Genomic DNA, 16329 nt, shown 5'->3' on the forward strand with positions numbered 1-16329 from the left:
TTCTCTGCGGTGTACTTTCTCCTCCCATCACAGCATCTCCTGGCAATTCTCATGTCCTTGTTATAAACAGTTTTCAACTTGAATTTGTTTTGTCATTAGAAAAATATCCACATTGCTTATGAATGTTTGAAAATGTCATTGATAATAACAAACATTGTGTAAGGGGGTGTATGGATTTAAATAAACACTTTCCTTTTCTTAATTAATTCTTTCCAAAACTTCCAATTTTCCGAGATTAAACGTAAGACTCCATCTTCTCCACTCTGCTAAAGGTGAATTTCTACCCGAGAAGACGACGTTTAAAATAATTGTGAAATACTGCTAGTATCAAAGATGTCTGTCTGTACGTTTGACTCTTAAAGCTCATTTGTTCCTATTTTGGTCACGTTTCCTAATGATCTTTCATCGATAGAGAGCTAGTCAAGTGTCCATATCATCTGTATAAAATTTTGCATCAAACCATTAAAATGTAAATGAATTCTAATATTAAAAAGAAGCTTAAATCTGAGGGGTTCCGGAAAAAAGCAATCAACTCTTTGGCACAACAGACAATTTGTTTACGCACTTTGAACAAGCAAACGCTGATGAGGAAGTCTCTATGTGTTTATTGAAGGAAGGTTCAGTCATCGTTGCACAGCTTGGGGCGTTTAAACGAAATATTTCTCATTGCCAGTTGCCTCAGTACAAGAAAAAGGAAACGATTACAGAACAATGTCGACAACAAAGTTCACTAGGAGTGGAACACAGACGAAAAAATTTGTAGAACTGTTATGCACCTCATCTTTTGGAGGTGGATTACATGAAATATGTACTTTTTTCTCAGCAGTGCACATTCTCCTCTCCATCACAGCATTCCTTACAAATTATCTCATCATTGTTGCCCTTCACAAGGAGTCTTCCCTCCACCGACCGTCCAAACTCTTGTACCGTTCTCTGGCAACAACTGACCTGTTGGTTGGTCTTGTTGCCCTGCCTCTCTATGCAACTTATTGGATGTCTTTGGTTCAGGAACACTGGAGCCTTTGTCGATACGCATTTAACGCAGCCTACATCACGGGCTCTGTATTGTTCTTAGTGCCTTTGATGACGATGAGGGCGATAAGCGTGGACAGACATCTCGCCCTATTGTTGGGGCTGAGGTACAAGCAAATTGTAACTTTGAAGCGCACATATATCATTGTAGCTACCATCTGGATTTTGTCTCTTGTCTCTTCTTTATGCGCTTTACTTGATGACCGTATAATTCTTTTGCACCGTCTCATAACTGTACCACTTTGCTTGGTTATTTCACTCGCATCATAAACAAATATTTTTCGCACTCTCAGATATCATCAAGTTCAGGCAGATCCCGTTTAACAACAGCCGAGCCAACTTAATGTACTGAACATAGCTCAATACAGAAAAGCAGTGTAGAGTGCACTGTGGGTGAAGTTAGCATGTTTGTTTGTTTTGCACCATTCTTTATCGTGGTAACCGCGATTGCACATAGTAAAACACATTCATCGCACTTGGTCATCCTAAGGGGAATAACCGTTGTCTTGGTTTACTTTAACTCGACGTTAAACCCGTTTCTTTACTGCTGGAAGATAAGGGAAGTAAGACAAGAAATGAAGCAGACAATCAGATAAGCACTTTGCTGTCCTTGGGGTTAGACCATCTCGAGTTTTACCCGATCGTACTGGTACTTTCAGTCAAAACTGACTGATAAGGAAGCTCGTCAATCAGATATGTATGTTTGCTCGAGGTCTTACATTTGAATTTTTCGCACCTTAATAGCTAAAGCCGGGGAAGACAATGGAAACGGTAACCATAAACTTTTAAAAATGTTTTTAATGCTACCACAAATTATCATGAATAGATCAATTCATAATTTAAGGAAAGATATGCGCGCGCATGATCATACTCTCAGGTTTGTTATTATAGGAAAGCGTAAGGAACAAAATTGAAGAAAGAACAATTATTACAAAGTTCTCTTTCATGTTCATCTTTTTGCTGAAATTATATGCTGAAGGGGAAAAGGGAATATTGAATGAAAGAAATTATCGACTTTTAAAAATATTCGATAGAAAGGGTCGCTTTATATTTAGTTTGTTCCTGGTGTATTGTTTAGCTGTCTCCACGTGATTTTGATTCTATGTTTAACATTTCCGAGCGATTAACTGTCCCAAACTTTCCCTTATATTTCTTTCAAGTCGTTTCATGAAGTTTTATTGAATTCAGAATTAACCAAAATACAGCGAGAATGTTTCCAATTGATTATCGGGCATAGAAATAGCAGCGCATACATACTGAATAAAGGGGTAAGTTTCTAAAGAAACTGTTGTGCTGCGTCGGTAGGAGAGTATAGCAGGTAATTTAGTGTTAACAACTGGGTTGAAAACGTAAATTAGCCACCGTAAAAGGTAAAAAAGCTGACGTTTCGAGTGTTAGCCCTTCGTCAGAGCGTTTTCAACTCAGTTGTTAACACTAAAGTACATACATACTGCTTATTTCACTACTTAAAAAAATGGCAGTCGAGTTCCTTTATTGTATTAAAAACAGCAAGTTAGCTGATGTCTTCATGTTTGCTAAGGGATTTGACTTTAGTGCTAATTAATTTGTACTCGAAGTAAATTTTACTGATTGAGGTAAACAGCTAATAGCAGCGAATTTAATCACAACGGTCAAACAATGCGCATGCACGCGTTTTCAAAAGAATACGAAGGATTTTTAAACGCGTTTAATGCGTAAAGTGAAGAAGGAAAGGTTAAATTCTTATCTATTTCAAATTGAATGCGTAAAACAGTTGAAAGAGGGGTTTCCGAGAAAGCTTTAATCTTGGTCTTATTTTATATATATCCTAACTTATTTTTAACGCAGACGCTTTATTACGGCGATAAAGGCAAAATACAGAACCTTTCTTTTACCCTCGCCAGCACGGCCAAGCTTACGACTCCATCACGCCTCTAAGGAAAGTGTAAAAGAAAGTACGATATTGTAAACTATCACAACATGGGTTAAGTCTAGAACAACAATGTATATTAGTCTAGGCCTTAGAATCTTTGAACTTTCAAGGAACTGCGAAAAACTACAAATCATTTAGATTCTCAGTGTTTACAATAGCAAATTATCCATCTTAAAGCGCATGCGTAATCATTTGACCGCTGTGTTGCCCATTTATTACTGTTTACTAGTCAAGCTGCAGTCGCTATTCGGAATAATTAAAGAAGAGATAAATGCGAAGAAGAATTGGCGGAAAAAGAACTTCAACACAAGAATCAAATAAGTTGCTGCATTTATATAACAATGAAGGCACTCGTGTGGTTTGCTTCTCAGCTATTTCATCATCGATGAATAAAATAACGCATTAAAGGTTAAAACGAATAACGTACAGTCGAAAGAAAAGTAAATATGTTACGAAACGAATAATTAAGTATTTGATTAAATTTCGTACTCAAAACGAGGCCGAAGTTGTCATGGCTGGATGATGTCTCCTCAGCTTCCTGCGAGCTTCATATCTTAATTAATTAACCCTTTAACTCCCATGAGTGACCAAGACAGAATTTCTCCTTACAATATCAATACAAAATTAACCAGATAAGAGGTGAGAATCAAGATAAATCTCCATTTGGGGATAATTATTTGATCCAATAATATATTCTCTGGACTAACATTATGAGAATTGTATGACTGATACTAAGGAGAATTACAAATTTGGTCTGGGAGTTAAAGGGTTAACACACACTGTTTACTGGTTACGATGCAGTCGCTATTCGGTTGGCGCGACACAGAGAGGCTGTGTACAGTGCACTGCGGGTTCACTTAGCGTTAGTTGCTTGTTGCGCACCAATCACTAGTAACACATATTAATCGCTTTTTGTCGTTATATAGAGAGTATCAGTTGTCTTATTTTACTTTAACTTGAAGTTATATCCGTCTTTTATTGCTGGAAAATTGGGGAAGTAAGGCAAGCAGTAAAACAGACAATAAGAGCAGCACTTTGCTGTCCGTAGCTGATAATGATTCAAGCTTAACTTAACGTAAAAGATATGGACCGTTGATAAAAATCTCATTACAATGGAATTTGATTCTGGTAAAGAGCGACTCTTTGCCGCGCTGTAAATCACTGAAATAACAGATGTTTCTCTATTTGCTTTTAATTGCTATTTCAGAACAGAGGTACCCAAAGGTTCTCGGGAAAATTGATTCTTTTTACTCAACAGAAATTTGTTATGCGACTGTCAGCTAGGACGCAAGAGAAACGCCGAAGACAGAATTATGTCGACAACAAATTTCAGTAGCGATAGAAGTCACACGAAATCATTTTATGAACTGCTATGCTCTCCCTCTTTGGTGGGTGGGCTTCAACAACAACTACCAATTTGCTTCGTAGCGGTTGACATTCTCCTCTCCATCTCAGCATTTGTTGGGAATTCTCTCATCCTTGTTGCCCTTTACAAAGATTCTTCCCTGCATCCGCCGTCCAAACTCCTGTATCGTTGTCTGGCAACCACTGATCTGTAGGTTGGTCTTGTTGCCCAGCCTCACATGGCTCTACGTTGGATGTCCGTGTTTCAAGAACACTGGAGCCTTTGTCAATACGCAAGGGACGCAGCCGACATCACGGGCTATGCATTTATTTTAGTGTCTTTGATGACGATGACAGCCGTAAGCGTGGACAGACTTCTCGCCCTGTTGCTGGGACTGAGATACAAACAGATAGTAACTTTGAAACGCACGTATATTATTGTAACTACCTTTTGGGTTTTTAACCTTGTCGCCTCTTTATGTGGATTTTTTGATCACCGTATAATCGTTTTGTACAGCAGCCTAGTTATATCAGTTTGCCTGGTAATATCTCTCGCATCGTACACAAAGATTTTTCACACTCTCAAATATCACCAAGCACAAGTACTAGATCAACAACAGCCGAGCCAAACAAATGCACTGAACATGGCGCGATTCCGAAAGGCAGTGTACAGTGCACTGTGGGTGCAGTTAGCATTAGTTGTTTGTTATGCACCAATATGGACAGTTGATATTGTGATCGCTCATACTAAAAAATATTCATTACTCTCAGTCGTCATCTGGAAAGTAGCAGTTATTTTACTTTGCTTTAACTCGACGTTAAACCCGTTTCTCTATTGCTGGAAGATTAGTGAAGTGAGACAAGCAGTGAAGCAGACAATTAGAGAAGCACTTTGCTGAGTTAGGAGTCCTCGAGTTGTTCCTCAGACTTTCAAAGCAGACTCATTAAGTCGCCATTATTGTTAGAGCGCAGTCGTTAAATAAGTTATTGGATAAAACCAAATAAGTGGCTCAATAAAATAGTTGCGCAGGCTGTTGTCGATAGTCTTTATATCTCTGAAAATAATTTAACGACAGACTAGGTAACCCCAGCTATGTGTTTTAAAAAATAAAGTTTCTTGCTGCTATGCTAAAATACAAGATGTCATGGTCGAAGAAAAGATATGCAAACAATTTTCTTTCATGTTTTCTCCTCTTGGTAATATGAAGGCATCAGATAAAACTTAGAGAAGTAGTCTAAGAAATGTGTTTGAAGCCGATGTTGTGTATTACGAGAAAATTACTTCGACTCATTTTTTCTATAATTAAAAGAAAGCGCTTGACGTTGATGTTGACGCCATATTGCCAAAAGAGACAGTCCAATTTTAGTCTTGAATTTGTTTGTTTTGTGATCAGCGAATTATCTGTAAAGCTTATGTGAAAAAGTTTCTGTTACTTGTTCATTTAACTGAAGGTTACGAAAGTGTATAAGATAAAATTGACCATCTCTGTTCGTTACGGAATTTTTTTACAGATCGATCGATGTGCTGAAGTTATAATGAAAACGGCGAAAACAAGTTTCGCATCATTGTGTAGAGGTCACCATATGTTCAGTTTGTTGCTGGTGTATCTTTAGGTTGTCTCTGAGTTTTACGGATTTTATTTCCTCCATTTCAGAGCGATTAACTGCTGTCCAAAAGTTCCTCAAACGTTTTTTTTTTAAATTCGTTTTCAAAGCTTTTGTATGAGCTCAGAATTTGCTTCAATGCCATACCATCTAATTATCGCCCTAAAAACATGTATATGTACCCATTGAAGAAGTTATAAAATAGATTTTTTAAGACTTAGGAGTCCCATATCATATTGTAAAACAAAAAATATAGTTCACGTCTTTGTGTTTGTCAAGGGAATTCCCTTTCGGTGCTAATTTGAAATTAAACTGAAACTCTATTTACTGAAATCAACAGCTGGTTGCGATGAACATGTTCTTGTTAAATTTTCAAGGTACTAAATTATCAGAGAGGATCAGAAAGAAAATTCCCTGGGAAAGAACTCTTGTTAAAGGAGGGATTGACGCATCTTTTAACGATTAAATCTTTCCTCTGGCTTTTTTGTCAGCTAATCCTCCATTGGTAAATGAAATGACTAATTTGAAGCCGGAATAAAATGTTTAATCTATAGAGAGTAATTATTTTGCAAAAACGAAATTTTTTTCAACTTAAAACGAGGCGGCGTATCTGTAGTGGTTAACTAATTTTTCCAAATCTTTGACAGGGTATTTTTAACAATTGCTTCGTGCGTCGGTGTGCGGTCATTAATATACGATGCACGCAGGAAGTTTGGAGAGCTTGAAAGATACACTGGAGTTGCTGAACAAGCAACCAAGAGTGATCTTAGGTTCACAAATAATAAATGCTGTTAATGTAGGTTTAACTAGGTGTAGGTTTTAATCTCGACTTCCTCTCATGAATTATTCAACAATATTCACTTCATCTTCGGCAAATAATTGTTAAATATTTTTATCGAGTGTTGATAGTTTTTAAGTATCCATTCCTTCATTTTCGTTCTCGATCAATAGATAATCATTTTCCCTTAAGCATAGCCATATAACTCTGGTTACTGGAGGAGAATGACTAGTCGCCCAGGGGAATTACGACATGAAGAATTCAGTCACTGCTGTATACATGAAAGCTTGCTAGAAACCAAACTATTTTTCTTCTCTTTACGCAGACGAGACGTTAGCAAAGAAAAATTTAGACGAACTTTGTTTTATAATTTTTCCAGGACAATCACTTAAATGTGTTTGGCGAAAGGGGGAGAACAAATAAAGAATGTAAAATAAACGGCGAAAAATTGTTTGAACACGTAATTTCTTGCTTTTTTTTTTTGTTTCGTTTCTTCTTTTGTCGGAGACGAAATGAAGGTAAAAGAGCCACAAAACGTTACTAATTACACAGTTGCATTCAAATGTCCTAAATAAATCATCTGTTGCCATGCATTAATTTTGAATCGTTGTACAAATTCAAATTACTGGACTGATTGTCATAGGTTTGACATCCTCAGCATAAACTTTTATTTTCAGCTTGCTGAGGCCGATAACGATTCAAGGCTCAACCTTACACAAATGTTATTGAAATTTGATTGACAGCCTATATTAATAAAACAAGGTTGTATAAACATCAGCCTTCGATGGTTTCAGGTTCCATTATCAGCACTGCGGCACGGCGTTCCTTCGCCCCCGAGTCGTGTTACTCAAAGCCTCAAACTTATTTACGGGTGAAGTAACTCGTATTGAAGCCTTTATAGTGAGTGCCTTCTCGCAGGCTAAATAAAGCAGATTGTTTGTTGCAACATGAAAAAAAATTATCTTAAAGATGTCTTTAAATATTTGTCTCTTATTCTTATTTCATACGTGTGTATATGACAAGTTAGGCACAAAAAAAGGCTTTTCTGACACAGCAGACGATCATCTGACGTAATTTAAACGATTAAATAATAGTGAGGAAGCTTTTAGATGAGTGCTATCTAGCAAATAGAGTTTAAGTTATCATCGTTGTACAATTGCTGCCTTAACGAAATATTTTTCTCGCTGCAATCATGACAAGAAACAGGAAACGAAAACAGAATAAAGTCGACCGAGCTTTTTGGAATTCATAATCTACCACCATACAGGGAATATTTCTCCAAGTGATCATCATCCCAAAATAATGACATTATATCTAAATAGGCTGCTTATTATGTCTCTCACAAACTGACAAAAGAGAGTTTCCTTATTATATCGTCAAAAAAAATATACCCGACGTCTTTGTGTTTGTTAAGGGAATTAACTTTTAACACTAATTTGAATTTAAATTAAACTTATTCTACTGCGGGTATTTACATATATGCAGAACGTCGAAAGAAACATAATCCGGCACGTAAACGAGGCCTAATACAAGTCCGAATCTGTCGTAGCAATTCTCTTATTCTCCATCTCGATAACAAAATTACCCTGTTTACTTTATTATCGGAAACTAATTGTCATGACCAAAGGAGAATTGTTAATTGCTCAAGAGTATCGCTTGAACAACAACCGAATAACTTCCCTTTACATGTAAACTTACTTGATATGGAGATAAATTATTTTCTCGTCATAATTTGAACAAGACATTAGAAACAAACAAATTCCAGATAGGTTTTAGAAGGCCATCTTTCGTTCGTCATTATCCGGGATAATCAATATAAATTTGCTGGCCAAAGAAGAAGGACAACAGTTGAAGTGAAAGAGGAAATTGCAGAAAATTGTTTGCTGGCGTAATAACTTGATCTTGTTATTATTTTGTTTTTAGTTCTAGTCGGATACGAAACGGACAGAAAAAAAGCCACACAGCGCAATTAGATAAACATTTAATTTCAAATATTTTGAAACAAGTTTGTATGTGTGGCTGTACATTAAATTTAAATAGTTGTGTAGTCTACGTAGTACATTCGGTGAATGTCACGAATTCAATTTTTCTCCTACAACAATTGCCATCGCCAGCTTGAGCTTTTGCAGTTTTAGCTTTCTATCACTGATAATAATTCAAGTCTTAACATAACGCAAAAGATATAGACCGTTGATTAGCATCCATTATAATGGAATTTAATTCTGATAAAGAGCGACTCTTTGCCGCACTGTAAAAACACTGAAATAACAAATGTTTCTATATTTGCTTTTAATTGCTATTTCATAACAGAGGCACCCAAAGGTTCTCGGGAAAATTGATTCTTTTTACTCAACAGAAAATTTGTTATGCGACTGTCAGCTAGGACGCAAGAGAAACGCCGAAGACAGAATTATGTCGACAACAAATTTCAGTAGCGATAGAAGTCACACGAAATCATTTTATGAACTGCTATGCTCTCCCTCTTTGGTGGGTGGGCTTCAACAACAACTACCAATTTGCTTCGTTGCGATTGACATTCTCCTCTCCATTACAGCATTTGCTGGAAATTCTCTCATCCTTGTTGCCCTTTACAAAGAATCTTCCCTGCATCCGCCGTCCAAACTCCTGTATCGTTGTCTGGCAACCACTGATCTGTTGGTTGGTCTTGTTGCCCAGCCTCACATGGCTCTACGTTGGATGTCCGTGTTTCAAGAACACTGGAGCCTTTGTCAATACGCAAGGGACGCAGCCAACATCACGGGCTATGTATTTATTTTAGTGTCTTTGATGACGATGACAGCCGTAAGCGTGGACAGACTTCTCGCCCTGTTGTTGGGACTGAGATACAAACAGATTGTAACTTTGAAACGCACGTATATTATTGTAACTACCTTTTGGGTTTTTAACCTTTTCGCCTCTTTATGTAAATTTTTTGATCACCGTATAATCGTTTTGTACAGCAGCCTAGTTATATCAGTTTGCCTGGTAATATTACTCGCATCGTACACAAAGATTTTTCACACTCTCAAAAATCACCAAGCACAAGTACTAGATCAACAACAGCCGAGCCAAACAAATGCACTGAACATGGCGCGATTCCGAAAGGCAGTATACAGTGCACTGTGGGTGCAGTTAGCATTAGTTGTTTGTTATGCACCAGTATGTACAGTGTCAATTGTGATCGCTCATACTAAAAAATATTCATTACTCTCAGTCGTCACACGGAAAGTAGCAGTTATTTTACTTTCCTTTAACTCGACGTTAAACCCGTTCCTATACTGCTGGAAGATTAGTGAAGTGAGACAAGCAGTGAAGCAGACAATTAGAGAAGCACTTTGCTGAGTAAGGTCTTTCTTGAGTTGTTCTTCAGACTTTCAAAGCAGACTCAGTAAGTCACGATTATTGTTAGAGCGCAGTCGTTAAATAAGTTATTGGATAAAACCAAATAAGTGGCTCAATAAAATAGTTGCGCAGGCTGTTGTCGATAGTCTTTATATCTCTGAAAATAATTTAACGACAGACTAGGTAACCACAGCTATGTGTTTTAAAAAATAAAGTTTCTTTCCGCTATGCTAAATACAAGATGTCATGGTCGAAGAAAAGATATGCAAACAATTTTCTTTCATGTTTTCTCCTCTTGGTAATATGAAGGCATCAGATAAAACTCAGAAGAGTAGTTTAAGAAATGTGTTTGAGGCCGATGTTATGTATTACGAGAAAATTATTTGACTCATTTTTTCTATAATTAAAAGAAAGCGCTTGACGTTGATGTTGACGCCATATTGCCAAAAGAGACAGTCCAGTTTTAGTCTTGAATTTGTTTGTTTTGTGATTAGAAAATTATCCGTTAAGCTTATGTGAAGAAGTTTCTGTCACTTGTTCATTTAACTGAAGGTTACGAAAGTGTATGAAATAAAATTGACCATCTCTGTTCGTTACGGAATTTTTTTACAGATCGATCGATGTGCTGAAGTTATAATGACAACGGCGAAAACAAGTTTCGCATCATTGTGTAGAGGTCACCATATGTTCAGTTTGTTGCTGGTGTATCTTTAGGTTGTCTCTGAGTTTTACGGATTTTATTTCCTCCATTTCCGAACGATTAACTGTTGTCCAAAGGTTCCTCAAACGTTTTTTTTTTTAAATTCGTTTTCAAAGCTTTTGTATGAGCTCAGAATTTGCTTCAATGCCATACCATCTAATTATCGCCCTAAAAACATGTATATGTACCCACTGAAGAAGTGGTAAAATAGATTTTTAAGACTTAGGAGGCCCATATCATATTGTAAAACAAAAAATATAGTTCACATCTTTGTGTTTGTCAAGGGAATTCTCTTTCAGTGCTAATTTGAAATTAAACTGAAACGTTATTTACTAAAATCAACAGCTGGCTGCGACGAACATGTTCTTGTTAAATTTTCAAGGTACTAAATTATCAGAGAGGATCAGAAAGAAAATTATCTGGGAAAGAACTCTTGTTAAAGGAGGGATTGGCGCATCTTTTAACGATTAAATCTTTCCTCTGGCTTTTTTTTCAGCTAATCCTCCGTTGATAAATGAAATGACTGATTTGAAGCCGGAATAAAATGTTTAATCTATAGAGAGTAATTATTTTGAAACAACGAAAATTTTTCCAACTTAAAACGAGGCGGCGTATCTGTGGTGGTTAACTAATTTTCCCTAATCTTTGACAGGGTATTTTAACAATTGCTTCGTGCGTCAGTGTGCGGTCATTAATATACGATGCACACAGGAAGTTTGGAGAGCTGGAAAGATACGCTGGAGTTGCTGAACAAGCAACCAAGAGTGATCTTTGGTTCACAAATAAAAAAATGCTGTTAACGTAGGTTTAACTAGGTGTAGGTTTTAACCTCGACTTCCTCTCGGGAATTATTCAACAATATTCACTTCATCTTCGGCAAATAATTGTTAAATATTTTTATCGAGTGTTGATAGTTTTTAAGTATTCAATTCTTTCATTTTCGTTCTCGATCAATAGATTATCATTTTCCCTTAAGCATAGCCATATAACTCTGGTTACTGGAGGAGAATGACTAGTCGCCCAGGGGAATTACGACATGAAGAATTCAGTCACTGCTGTATACATGAAAGCTTGCTAGAAACCAAACTTTTTTCTTCTCTTTACGCGGACAAGACGTTAGCAAAGAAAAATTTAGACGAACTTTGTTTTATAATTTTTCCAGGACAATCACTTAAACGTGTTTAGCGAAAGGGGGAGAACAAATAAAGAATGTAAAAGAAAAGGCGAAAAATTGTTTGAACACGTAATTTCTTCCTTTTTTTTTGTTTTGTTTCTTCTTTTGTCGGAGACGAAATGAAGGTAAAAGAGCCACAAAACGTTACTAATTACACAGTTCCATTCGAATGTCCTAAATAAATCATCTGTTGCCATGCATTAATTTTGAATCGTTGTACAAATTCAAATTACTGGACTGATTGTCATAGGTTTGACATCCTTAGCATAAACTTTTATTTTCAGCTTGCTGAGGCTGATAACGATTCAAGGCTCAACCTTACACAAATGATATTGAAATTTGATTGACAGCCTATATTAATAAAACAAGGTTGTATAAACATCGGCCTTCGATGGTTTCAGGTTCCATTATCAGCACTGCGGCACGGCGTTCCTTCGCCCCCAAGTCGTGTTACTCAAAGCCTCAAACTTATTCACGGGTGAAGTAACTCGCATTGAAGCCTTTATAGTGAGTGCCTTCTCGCAGGCTAAATAAAGCGGATTGGATGTTGCAACATGAAAAAAAAATTATCTTAAAGATGTCGCAATTAGATAAACATTTAATTTCAAATGTTTTGAAACAAGTTTGTATGTGTGGCTGTACATTAATTTTAAATAGTTTTGTAGTCTACGTAGTACATTCGGTGATTGTCACGAATTCAATTTTTCTCCTACAACAATTGACATCGCCAGCTTGGGCTTTTGCAGTTTTAGCTTTCCATCACTGAAAATAATTAAAGTCTTAACATAACGCAAAAGATATGGACCGTTGATTAGCATCCATTCCAATGGAATTTAATTCTGATAAAGAGCGACTCTCTGCCGCACTATAAAAACATTGAAATAACAGATGTTTCTATACTTGCCTTTAATTGCTATTTCATAACAGAGGCACCCAAAGGTTCTCGGGAAAAATAATTTTTTTGACCCAACAGAAAATTTTTTATGCGATTATTTTTAGGAAGCAAGGGAAACGCCGAAGACAGAATTATGTCCACAACAAATTTCAGTAGCGGTGGAAGTCACACGAAATCATTTCAAGAACTGCAATGCTCTCCCTCTTTGGTGGGTGGGCTTCAACAACAACTATCGATTTTCTTCGTAGCGGTTGACATTTTCCTCTCCATTACGGCATTTGCTGGGAATTCTCTCATCCTCGTTGCACTTTCCAAAGAATCTTCCCTACATCCGCCGTCCAAACTCCTGTATCGTTGTCTGGCAACCACTGATTTGTTGGTTGGGCTTGTTCCCCAGCCTCTATATGCTCTCTATTGGGTGTCCGTGTTTCAAGAAAACTGGATCCTTTGTCGCTACGCATTTGACGCAACCGAAACCACAGGCTATGTATTGCTTTTAGTGACTCTGATGACGATGACGGCCATAAGTGTGGACAGACTTCTCGCCCTGATGTTGGGACTGAGATACAAACAAATTGTAACTTTGAAGCGCACGTATATTATTTTAACTACCTTCTGGGTTTTTAACCTTGTCGCCTCTTTAAGTGGATTTTTTCATCACCCTATAATCTTTCTGTACAGCTCCTTGGTTACATCATTTTGCCTGGTAATATCACTCGCATCGTACGCAAAGATTTTTTTTCTCAGATATCATCAAGCGCAAGTGCGAGATAAACAGCCGGCGAGCCAAACAAATACACTGAACATGGCGCGATTCAGAAAGGCAGTAGACAGTGCACTGTGGGTGCAGTTAGCATTAGTTGTTTGTTATGCACCAATATGGACAGTGAATATTGTGATCGCTCTTACTAAAAAATATTCATTACTCTCAGTGGTCACACAGAAAGTAGCAGTTACTTTACTTTACTTTAACTCGACCTTAAACCCGTTCCTATACTGCTGGAAGATTAGTGAAGTGAAACAAGCAGTGAAGCAGACAATTAGAGAAGCACTTTGCTGAGTTAGGAGTCTTCGAGTTGTTCTTCGGACTTTCAAAGCAGACTCATTAAGTCACGATTATTTTAGAGCGCAGTTGTTAAATAAGTTATTGGATAAAAAAAATTATAGGCTCGATAGGATAGTTGCGCAGGCTGTTTTCGATGGTCTTCGTATCTCCGAGAACAATTTAACGACAGATTATTAGGTAACCCTAGCCATGTGTTTTCAAAAATAAGGTTTTTTGCCGCTATGCTAAAATACAAGGTGTCATAATCGAAGAAAATGTATGCAAACATTCAGTTTTGCTTTAATGTTTTCTCCTCTTAGTAATATGAAGGTATCAGATAAAACTTCGAAGAGGAGTTTAAGAGATGTGTTTGAGGCCGGTGTTGTGTGTTACGATAAAACTATTCCAAGTAGTTTCCCGATAATTAACAGAAAGTGCTTGACGTCGATTTTGACGCCATAGTGCCAAAAGAGACAGTCCAGTTTAAGTCTTGAATTTGTTTGTTTTGTGATCAGAAAATTATCCGTAAACCTTATGTGAAGAAGTTTTTGTTACCTGTATATTCAACTGAAGGTTACTAAACTATATGAAATAAAATTGACCATCACTGATTGTGACAGATTTTCTTTTTTTACTTTTACAGATCGATCGATGTTCTGAAATTATATTGCCCACGGCGAAAAACAACTTTCACATCATTTGTATAGAGGTCATCATATGTTCAGTTTGTCGCTGGTATATCTTTAGCTAACTCTAACCCTAAGCCATTTGTATAGAGGTCATCATATGTTCAGTTTGTCGCTGGTATATCTTTAGCTTGTCTCTGAGTTTTACGGATTTTTTTTCTCTATTTCCGAGTGATTTACTGCTGTCCTTAAGTTCCTCAAACGTTTTTTATTGGGTTGTTTTCAAAGCTTTTGTATGAGCTTAGAATTTGCTTCAATATCATACCATCTTATTATCGCCCTAAAAAAACGATATGTTTGTTTCGCCCATTAAAGAAGTGATAAAATAGATCTTTTAAGACTTAGGAATCCCATATCATATTGTAAAACAAAAAAATATAGTCCATGTCTTTGTGTTTGCCAAGGGAATTCACACTCGGTGCTAATTTGAAATTAAACTGAAATGTTATTTACGGAAATCAACAGCTGCTTGCGACAAAGGAAAATGTTCTTGTTTAATTAATTTTCATACTTCCTTCGCTGTGCTGAATTATTAAAGAGGACCAGAAAGAAAATTCCCTGGGAAGAACTCGTGTTAAAGGAGGGATTGACGCATCTATTAGCGATTAAATCTTTCGTCTGGTTTTTCAGGGAGCTAGTCTTTGTCTGCAGTTCACATGTATGATTTTCAAGTATTCACAGTCATTTATTCATCACTTCACGGGCTAATATCGAACTCACAGCTTGTTAGCTCAGTTGGTAGAGCACTGCATCGATATCGCAACGGTTATTGGTTCATATCCCGTATAGGCCTAAATTCGTTTTAGGCCCTTCTTTCGCTACTGCTCAAGAAGTGTTCATTACTGTGAAGATTGTTTTCATATTCACGTTTCTTGTTTTGTCGGAGACGAAACGGAGATAAAGGAGCCACAAAATGTTATTAATTACCCAGTTAAATTCATATATCCTAAATTAAGTTTGCATCTGTGGCCTTACATTAATTTTGAATCGCTATATGCATTTAAATTGCTGGACTGTCTGTCATGGATTTGACACCCTTAGCTTAAACCTTCTTTATTTTCAGCTTGCTGAGGCTGATAATGATTTAGGGCTCAACCTTACACAAATGATATGGACATTTGATTGACACCCTATCAATGAAACTAGGTCGCATAAACATCGGCCTTCGATGGTTCCAGGTTCCCATTATTAGCACTGCCTGACTGCGTTCCTTCGCCCACGAGTCGTGTTTCTTAAGGCCTTAAACGTATTGATGGGCGAAGTACCTCATATTGAAACCTTAATAGTGATTGCCTCATGGCAGGCTAAGTAAAGCGGGATTGTTTGTTGCAACAGAAAAAATAATCTTAGAGATGTCTCTAAATATTTGCCTCTTATTCCTATTTCACACATGATGTACATGACAAGTTAGACACAAAAAAGGCTTTTTTGACACAACAGACGATCTTCTAACGTATTTCAAACAAGTAAAGATTAATGAGGAAGTTTTTAGAAAATTCATACAGGAAATAGGGTTTCAGTGATCGTCGTTGTACAATTGCTGTTTTAACGAAATATGTTTCTCGTCGCAATCATGAAAGAAAGAAGAAATGAATACAGAATAAAGTCGACCAAGCTTTTTGAAATGTATAATCTACCACCATACAGGGATTATTTCTCCAATTAATCATCATCCAAAACAATTACATTACATCTAAACAGGCTGCTTTTTATGTCTCTCACAAACTGACAAAAGAGAGTTTCCTTATTATATCGTCAAACAAAAATATACCCGACGTCTTTGTGTTTGTTAAGGGAATTAACTTTTAACGCTAAT

The 16329-nt window shown here is 36.8% G+C and overlaps 2 protein-coding genes and 2 pseudogenes across 2 annotated transcripts; all 4 read left to right on the forward strand.

Annotated features, from left to right (window-relative positions):
* The first annotated feature begins 651 nt into the window (after positions 1-651).
* On the forward strand, positions 652-1652 carry LOC149038180 (melanocyte-stimulating hormone receptor-like; annotated as a pseudogene).
* A 2555-nt stretch (positions 1653-4207) lies between these two features.
* LOC149038181 (melanocyte-stimulating hormone receptor-like) lies at positions 4208-5422 on the forward strand (annotated as a pseudogene).
* A 3647-nt stretch (positions 5423-9069) lies between these two features.
* Positions 9070-10441, forward strand: LOC149038182 (adrenocorticotropic hormone receptor-like). Its single transcript, XM_089187212.1, has one exon. The coding sequence runs from the start codon at positions 9084-9086 to the stop codon at positions 10011-10013; it is 930 nt and encodes a 309-aa protein (XP_089043338.1). The 5' UTR covers positions 9070-9083; the 3' UTR covers positions 10014-10441.
* Positions 10442-12791: 2350 nt separating this feature from the next.
* LOC149038183 (adrenocorticotropic hormone receptor-like) lies at positions 12792-13890 on the forward strand. The gene has a single exon (XM_089187197.1). It carries the CDS (start codon positions 12871-12873, stop codon positions 13840-13842), a length of 972 nt encoding a protein of 323 aa, XP_089043323.1. The 5' UTR covers positions 12792-12870; the 3' UTR covers positions 13843-13890.
* Positions 13891-16329: the final 2439 nt, after the last annotated feature.

Source organism: Pocillopora damicornis, chromosome 11, assembly GCF_964200805.1.
Source record: "Pocillopora damicornis chromosome 11, jaPocDami1.2, whole genome shotgun sequence".
Taxonomy (NCBI): domain Eukaryota; kingdom Metazoa; phylum Cnidaria; class Anthozoa; order Scleractinia; family Pocilloporidae; genus Pocillopora; species Pocillopora damicornis.